The 9,794-nt window shown below is 35.6% G+C and overlaps 1 protein-coding gene across 1 annotated transcript; it reads right to left on the bottom strand.

Moving 5' to 3' along the window:
- Positions 1-350: 350 nt before the first annotated feature.
- LOC102592560 (glycoprotein 3-alpha-L-fucosyltransferase A-like) lies at positions 351-9,223 on the bottom strand. The gene is made up of 7 exons (XM_006346351.2): positions 8,689-9,223; positions 7,603-7,763; positions 6,232-6,473; positions 5,529-5,633; positions 3,015-3,171; positions 2,329-2,556; positions 351-1,058 (listed from the first exon to the last, which is right to left on the bottom strand). The coding sequence occupies exons 1-7, from the start codon at positions 9,091-9,093 to the stop codon at positions 803-805; spliced, it is 1,554 nt and encodes a 517-aa protein (XP_006346413.1). The 5' UTR covers positions 9,094-9,223; the 3' UTR covers positions 351-802.
- Between the last annotated feature and the right edge of the window lie 571 nt (positions 9,224-9,794).

The following is a 9,794-nucleotide window of genomic DNA, read 5'->3' as shown; positions in this document are numbered from 1 at the left end:
TATTAAGTAAGTAAGCAAAAACAATCATCTTTAAAATATTTATATATAATCTATACAAATACTATGGGAGGTGACAGTGATGGCAGGGTGGGATGAATGAAGATGAAGTATATTGAATGGTGGGGAGGAAAATCACTTCGTGAAACTTATTTTTTCTAATTTCACTAGGAAAATCATTTTCCTCAATTTTAATAATCTTGTTTTCCGAAAGAAAAGTTTTCCGTTTGTACTGAACATTTTGGCTGGACTTGGCAATTCGAATATCCTCAGTGATATTTTTATGGTTGTGTAACGACTACATTTAGCGTTTAATATAATGTTCTCGTACTTTAATTAACCACACAAAAAAGTACTATAGTCATGGTTTTAGAAACTTATATTCATGATTATGAAACCGTTGCTAAAGTTTGTATCGTTGTCAATACCTGTAACACTAACCTGCAGTCTGAACTAAAACTTACAATTCTTAGCTATACAATCAACTTGGTGAATTGCTCACCGCACTAAAAATCCTTACGTTGTCAGTGTATATAACTTAAGTTATTTTATGGGCATATCCATTAAAAAAAAAAAAAGGCAAAATTTGATCCTTCCTGGCCTTCCTTATGCTTGAAAATGTGAAGGATGAGAAGTTTACACCAAATATCAGATTCACCCTTTGTAACAATAACTTCCTGACTCTCTGGTTGCATCCATATGGCAAGATCCACAACCAATTTTGTAGACAACAACGGCACGGGGAAAGAACAGAGAGTTACACCATGGCTTGCAATTCTGATACGAGCAAAATTTCAAACTTCAGCTATACGAATATGGCTTCGAATCTTGCACATGGGTGACTTTCGATGTAATTCTTGAACTCAGTATCCCCGTTGAATCTGAAGGAATATAATGCCTGTCTCTGTGTCAAGCCAACAGGATATACTTTGTGAAGTTTGAGTTCATCTCCACCACGAAGTACTTGAGGTCTTTCCTCCTTCCAAACTGGAACATGTTTAACAGACTTGAATTTTGCAAGCACAGCAGATTCAAAGGCCTGCAACGATAAATCATTTGACCTGCGCAGATACAGAAATTATGATCATTCAAAGTTAACATCAACGAGATAAGGCAAAAACAGAAGGAAAAAGTACAGGACATAAATCGCTAGATATAGTGGGTGCAAGACTTCCATATAATAACTAAGAATTTCAGTGCAAATTTAAATGAAAAGGGTTCCAAGTTCCTTTCTCTTAGTTGCTCAACTACCAACAATTTTCAGGAACTTCCTGTTTCAGCCTATGAATCAATTAGAATTGCTGATGCAGAGGTTGAAATCGTCTCTATGTATTTCACATGAATTCTCGGTAAACACTCATTAAGCCACGCAGCTTATTGGTAGGTTAATATGCAATATGATCATGAAAATCAAAAGTGAAAACATCTCTGCTCTTATCTTTGCCTAAACATGGAGACAAACAGAGAGTATAAGGGGCCAACATCGGCTGCAGACCGTTTAGACATGATTTAGTAATTTGAAGTTGAAAGAAAATTGAACATGAGTGTAGTGTAACTACTCTTTAATATAATCCTCCCACATGGTACAATCTCTTCACGTCGAGCACACATTTAATAAAAATATGGTTGGTAGAAGTAAATATGGTTGTGAATATAAATACGGTAAAGTTGGATTTATATCTACCAACTTATGAATCTTTGTTTATACAATATAAAGTTATGAGTCAAATTTTACATTTAAATTTTTTTGAAATCGCAACTTGAAATTTGAAATCCTACTTTTTGGAGAATTTGAGATTTAAAATTGAAGTTGAAGTTTTGTGCAGATTTCATAAAGAAATGCTGGTTTCAAATAAAAACTTCAAATTGGGCCCCCAAATCCTATGGTCAAACACCAACTAGGTTCCACTTTTAGCTCTTCAACATGAAAATAATCACATAACTTGGTGAAAGAAAAAAGGGAAAGAGAGAAGTAAATGATACTCTTTTCAGGTGCATCCTGGACAACGGAAGCAAGGACAAAGAAAGAGTCCACCATTCCCAGAGATCAAAGAAAAGCATGGGAGATTTCAGAAAATAGAAATCTGAAATATTATTCTGTCAGGTGTAGTTCTGGAGAATATTTGTCAAAAATTGTCATTGATTGAGTGGTTGAGTGAGAAACAACAGAAATACTTAATAGGATAAAAGCAGTGGAACTGATGGGAAAAAGTAGACACGTGTCTGCTCTAACATATTCAGAGAATATGGTTAAATATCTTTTTTGATAATTAAAGAAAATATGCTTAGATATTCATGGGTTAGAATGAAGTCAATGGAGATTGAAAATACCTTAGGAAAATGGAATCCATCTCAAACCTCCCCCTTTCACGTACATATACATGATAGACAGTTTCAGTCCCTCTGGTACATTTGCAGGGACGCTTCATAAATTTTGGACTCCGCTCTTCTTTCTCCCGGATTCTAGTTGCCAAGAAGATGCACAAACGACAAGATGAATGAACTGCTGCCATATCAACCAGGGCTTTGAAGGTATCAGATGGACCCTCAAACTTCCACCTGAATGACGAAAGAAAATCATCTGTTAGATGCCCCATTAAAATTAAGAAGCATTTAGTAAAACTCAAAAGGGAAGAAGTGTTTTTATAACTATAGACAAACAGAGAGAGAGAGAGCCATTGTGTTGTCATCCCAAATTATTTATCCAGCTCAGATTAAAAAGCAGTATCTAGATATAAGTTGGTCAAAAACTGGAAATACCAGAAGTGAAAACAATTTAGTAAAATGGGTCAGTATTACTTTCTTAGTAATTTTATGTTGAGAAGGTAGCAGATGACTTAGAAAAAAAGTCTATACACATTAGAAAAGTGGATAAATTTTGGGATAATCCAAAAAGGAGAGCCAGATAATCAAATTTGTGATTGAGGGAATTCAAACAAGTAAGAAGAGCACCATCCCATTATCAAGTGAACGACTGGAGCCAAAAAAAAAAGGGAACAATTTTCATTGATGCATACCTTAATGACTCATTATATGCAACAGGGTTTTCAGCAAGGTACTTCATAGTCTTGGCAACTGATACAGCGTCTTTTAGCTCTTTAATGTGCAAGACTGAAGTAGGAGAAGGAGCAAAGTCTTGGATGTTTGGAGCACCAACCACCACTGGGATTGATCCTACAAGTTTTATAGTCTTACTTTTGTCAGCAGTAAAGATTTAAAAACCTTACGATCTCACCTGAACTGATAAGATTTTCAAAATCTCAAACATGGGAAAAACTTTGAACAAAAATAGTCTTAGAACATATATATAATCGGGCATCAAGCCCCTATATGTTTACCCTAGTTATGGATGAGGTAACTAACAAAATACAATATGAGGTTCTATAGTGTGTGTTATTTGCTGATGATATTGTGTTAATTGACAACATCGGTGATGGTGTCAACCAAAAGCTTGAATTGTGGAGAAGCACTTCATAGGATAAGTAGAAGTAAGATTGAACGTATGCACTGCAAGTTTAGTCAACATGAAGAGCAAAGTTAAGGTGAGTCAGATAGGATTTGGGTTCCTAAATGCAATTCCAAGAGAATGGAACAATAGATGAAGATGGTTAATCTTAGAATCAAAACCAGATGGTTGAAATGGAGACGTTCTACATGTAGTGAATATTGGGCCACTAAACTGCAACATATTGACAAGATGAGTATTGAAGAGATGCGGATCCTAAGATGGATGTTCGGGGCATAGATGATTAGAAGAGATTAAACAGAACCATACCAACCAAACGGTGCAAGTAGCAAACATTGGGGCTAAAAGGAGAGAAAGTCACTTGAGATAATCTGGTCATATCATGTGTCAACCTCAGATGCACCGGTATTTAGGTGTAAAACCATGGTGAATAAAGGTGCTAATGAAGAACGAGATAGACCTACAATTTCTTGGAACCAATTCAGACATAGCTAAAGATAATGCACAATGAAAGAAAAAATCTATACAGGTAATATATACACTAATTAGGAATATGGTCATGTTAGTATGTTTAGTCTGACCCGATGCTTTGCCAATGATTACTTTTTTTTTTTTTTGATGACAAGGGAAACCTGCAGCGGCTACCCTTTGGGTGCGCATAGGGTAAAAACCCCGCTCCTATGCAATAGCTCGCAAACCACATAGGAAAGGTAACCCGCACTAGGTAAACCCAGTGCGACGAGCTCGATCCAGAAGACAAACCCCTTGCTTTCGAACTTGAGACCTCCAACATGGAAGTCCCAAGCCCAAACCACTGGGCTACCCCGAAGGGTTGCCAAGGAGTACTTTAGCCTTAATAAAAGATTTATAAGCTAGTAAAAATATAGAAGACTTCTAATACTAGTTTTTACTTTATGTATATTTAACTTTTTTTACTTTTATTTCTACTTGGTACGATTATGGCATGAGATAAATTTAAATAGAGAAACATGGTCGGTGAGGATTCATATAGATGACTTCAACTTATTTAGGACTGTGGCATTGTTGTTGTTATTGTTGTAGAGCTTATAAAGAAAATGCTCAAATTAAGATGATACCCCTGTAACCCTTCGAGGTGGCCAATTCCATGTTGGAATGTTGGAAGTCTCAAGTTCGAAACTCCTTGCCAACAAAAGCAAGGGGTTTGCCTTCTGGGTCGAGCTCATCGCACTGGGCTTGCCTAGTGCGAGTTACCTCTCCTGTGTGGTTTGTGAACTATTGCATAGGAGTGGGCGGGGAGTTTCCCTTGTCAAAAAAAAATGATACCCCCATAATCACCTCAAAAAAATTCCTATATCTTTAGCCTCACATTGTTCATGCTACAGAAATGCAAGTCCAAATCCAAACCATTGTTGAATGTATCAAGAATTTATCAGAACTCAAATGTTTGTCCTACCTGCAACTTTTATAAGTAACTGTAAGTTCTATATACTGTGTCATAAAGATGCAAAACTGTCACTTATTTACGCACTGTACAGTAGCAACAGATCTCTGGAATATGTTTTATTCTGTTTTTTGGAAATGGCATTACAGCATGCCATACAGCATGAAGGAAACTCTAGAGAGTTGGAGCAGCGAGAAAGTTGACAGCACCATACAGCATCTGGAAGATGATGCTTGCTCATATTTTTGGGAGCATATGGATTGAAAGGAATAGAAGATGTTTTGATGGAATGAAAGGCTAAATGCGGCCAATGCATCCCCTTGCTAGCTCCCTGGTCATGAGAAATCTTTTTTTGTTCCTAAAAGGAGCTAACAGGTTTTCTTTTGCTTTTACTTCTATATTTTGTGACTATTATGCATCTTCTTGATGCTTCTAATGAAGCCAATTACTTCATCAAAAATATTTCCACCTTCCGAGGTCTGCTAGTAAATACAGAAGATCTAACTAAAACCACATCAGCATACAATGGGAGCAACTATATCTTTCCTGTAAAGGGAGAAAGGACTAAGCTAAAATCACAGATGCACTCAACTCTGAAAATCCAAGTCTACATTACCAACTAAGAAATACAAATGTGATTACCAGCTACAAGAGACTGAAAGAATTTTTCAGTTACATAATCCTCCTCATTAGAATTCTCAAAAGCCAAGCTAAACTTGTAGCGCTTCAGTGCTTCCACTTTGTCAACTGCCATCAGATTGAGAACAGAGACCACAAGTTAGATTTAATTGGATTTCCTTTTCCTTTTTGACAAGTAACAATAAAGATTTAATTGGATATCAGTGCAAACCTAAACCAAATGCATGTAAAGAAGAACAGAAAATACCCTACATCCACATAGATGATTTATCCACAACACCTTTTCTCGGTATACTTTTGTTTCAACAAATCTCAATATAATTTCCTCAGAATGAAATTCAAGAATTTAAATACTGTATCCCAACTTATTTCAACTCAAACTTTAATCAAGAACAAGAGAAAAATAGCCCATTGACATGGCAAAATCACTGGACTAGCATAAACTCTAATCACACACCTACACCAATAATATAAAGACAACATGCATGCATACTTACATTATTAGCCAGGAGAAAAAACATAAAGTTCCCATTGGTAGAAAAACCCTGTCTTCTGAAGGATGTGGTGACACCGAGAATGAGTCAATCAAAATCCATAATATTATCCCAAGGACAAGAATTAGCTCCACAGTGGTACTATTTTACTTAAAAAATGCTCCATATTTTATCCTTTTTCTTCAGAAGTTGAATAATTGAAGTATACTAACCTCTTTCAGCTTTGTTATGATGACAACTTCCATAAGAATCAATTCTGATATTTGCCCTTTCAAGGGCTTCTAAAGCTTGCAAGCGGAAGTTCCGAGCACCACAATTAGAAATGAAAGCCGCTGCCAAGGCATTCTCTGTTTTAGGTTGTACTGGAGCCATGATATCATATTCAGCCCAAGAGAAGTACCCAACAGGAACATCTGAAGAGAGGCTTGTTGTCATTACAAAATCATATCCCCTTCTGTATGTGAGTGAAAAAAATGAAATAGGTCAGCAAAATGATGCAAATTTTAAAACTCAACCACACTAGGATCCTTGAGAACTTTGGCTGCATAGACTGACTTTGTGATTCGATATAAAGAAGAAGCACAAACCAAGGCAATTTCAGAATCCGTCATGGCAGGTAGCATTGGTTTAAGTACCATGTTTATAATGCTAAGCCAATTTTTAAGCAAGGCTATAGAAAAATCTCAACTACAACATAATCAAAAGATCTTTTGGTAGATAAATTAACTTTGTGATCAAACTTATGATAGATTCTGCTGGCATAGCTTTAAGTATCTGGTGGTGCTCAATTAGCTCTGCAACTTTTAAGTAATTTCTTTTTGTTTAATATGTATGGTTGCACATAAACTTATGGTTCGGTAAAGGCTTAAGTCATACACCACCAGTTAAAGTTAGCCATAGCATTCACTTAAGACACCCAACCCAACCTTATACCTGCTGAACACCTTAACTATTCAAAAGTTGTTCCTATTAGACACTGAAAATGAGTTCTGATTAGGTTCATAATACCTACTTACCTAGCTGTGAGTTGTAAGCCCCCTTTAACTCATCCGGCATACCGAAAGACCTCAAGAGTAGACAAATTATAATTATCATCTTAGATACCCTTAATAAAGTAAACAAAAAGAAAAGAACTTCTTTGTAAGTAAAATAGGAAGAGCTTGACTTATACCACTCAGAAACTAAGTTCTCCCCTCATCCTCAAAATGCCCATACAGAAAAGCCAAGTTCTTATTCTTTTTGCCCTAAAGGAATGAAGAAAACCAACACTATCCACTCACAAAATCACATTGAACAAAGAATACAGCAAATGCAGAGCCAATCTGAATCTGAATTATTTTCTACAGGGAATATATTTTTGCCTAACGAAGCATGCATTCATGTTATCAGTTTTTAAACATCTTGCCTATGGCAAAATTTTGGACAAAGGATCTATAGCTGCCAATGTGCTTATAATGCAAAAGCTGTCTAAATCTAATACTAAAGAATAATGTGATGAAAAATGTTACTTAGAAAAATTGAAAGACAGTTGTCCATTGACGGCAGGGAATGCAATAAAACTTTTTCATAATGTGCTTACCCACCGTCGTGCCAGAGTAATGTTGTTCTCAGCATAGTATTGAGCTGACTCCATAGATTGTAGCACGCTAGCTATGCCAGCTTGTCGTGGTAGCCGAAATGCTGCATCAGACTTCTTATTGAAATTGGTTCCAAACTTACATCCCACCGGACAGGAGTTAAATGTCTATATAGTGATTGAACAGACATCAAATTCTGTATAAGGTATAGTGATTGAATAGACATCAAAATTCACTATAAGATCATAAATTTCAACCCGTATCTAAAGTTTCCTCGCAAACAAATCACAACAACCAAAAGACATCACACCTAAGAAAACTCTCCTGCTATATCCGAGCTACAATCCAAAAGTCTGAAGTCAACCATGCACTCTTAAGCATACCGTGATGTCAACACATATGGGATTCAGGAAGCAGACTCCTCGCCCTATAATAAAAGAGCTCTATGTAGCGTGCAAACAAATCCATAAAAGAAGTAAATGCATTATCTAAAAAGACTTAGGAATATCACTAAAAGCAGTGTTGAAAACAAAAGCAACTGTCCCTAAATCCCAAACTAGTAGGTTCCACTATATGAATCCTCATTATCCATTATCTCCATTTGGCCCATTTATTTCCAATACTCAATACTCCCTTCCCTTTCAATTTGTTTGCCTTACTTTACTTTTTAGTCCATTTCAACAAAAAAGAAAAAAAAAACTCCATCCATTTTCGACAACTCTTTAATTCTGACTTTCTACATGACATCTTTAAGACCACGAGATTAAAGCTCATTTATTTTGGTACATTCTATGTATCTTTAGTACTAAAAACCATGAGATTCAAAAGTTTCTTTACTTTCTTGAACTCCTCTAGTGACATCTTTAAGATCATGAGATTAAAACTCATTTATTTTGGAACATTCTACGTATCGTTAGTACTAAACACCACAAGATTCAAAAGTTTCTTTACTTTCTTGAACTTCATATCTAGTAACATCTTTAGGACCACAAGATTCAAAAGTGTTCTTTACTTTCTTGAACACCATATCAAAGTCAAAACCACACAAACAAATTGAAAAGGAGGGATTAATAAGCAGAAGTAAAAAGTAACCTGTTCACGGCCATGAACAAGAATTGGTTCTTTGTCAAAATCTCTGGAAAAGACCACAGAATCTTCCCTTTCCAACCACTCCTCACAGCCCCCTGGTACTAAACCCTGATCAACCTCACTAACCAAAACACCCAATTCGGCCTCATCAACAGCCAGTTCAGTGGTGGACCGAGAAGAAGTGGTGAACTGATAGAAGGAGTCAGCCCAAGAATTAACAAGATTGGCTTTTTCAGCCATGTCAATTTTACTAAGAAAAGAAATCTCTGCTATAAACACAAGGGCAACGAAGAGAGGCAACCAATTACGCCATTTTTTATTGGGTACGTTTGAAATTGAGGATGACCCAATTGAACTGGGTGCTTCATCTGCCCAAGGGAATCTTTGAATTGGAATACCAGTAGCCATGAATCGCTAAAATTGAGAGAAAGAGGAAGAAAAATAGACAAGCTGATTCTTGAATTTATTGGAATTCATTCACGTTATTATCAAAGTGGCGATAGCGATACTGGAAAGGGGTTTAGTGTGTATTGGACAACTAAAAACTTGTATATATAATGTAATGTATAATTTACACGTGTCCGGACTCCGGATTTTATTTTTCAAGTTCGTTTGATTTCACTTTCCAAATTACTCCCTGGAATTTTAAATTTGTATACTATTACTGTGTGTGATTATTAATATTAAGGATACAAAGGAAAAAAAAGAATTTTTTGTAATTTCTAAAATTCGAGAAATAAATTGAAATAAGTATATTTTTAATATGAGAATCAAATAATATTAGACAGATGTAGTACTACTTTAAATTTATTCATGCCTATAGTTATCCAAATTTATTCACGTTGATATAGTTTTTCATTTTTTGTTTACTTTTGGGTGGTGGGATAATTAAGGATTATAACCCAAAACAAATTATCGAATTATTTTATTTCATGTTTATGAGCGTTAATTAATTTTCAAATGAAATACTATTCATATAGAAAATAGAATAAAATAATTTTATGAGATATCTTATTTATTCATGCATACCAAACAACTCACCCACTTAATCGGTATGTCTAAATCATAATAGGTGGGGTTAACACTGGATTGTTATTGTATTTAGCTGT

Source organism: Solanum tuberosum, unplaced genomic scaffold (genome assembly GCF_000226075.1).
Source record: "Solanum tuberosum cultivar DM 1-3 516 R44 unplaced genomic scaffold, SolTub_3.0 scf00073, whole genome shotgun sequence".
NCBI lineage: Eukaryota > Viridiplantae > Streptophyta > Magnoliopsida > Solanales > Solanaceae > Solanum > Solanum tuberosum.
This window is presented reverse-complemented; position numbering and strand designations above follow the sequence as displayed.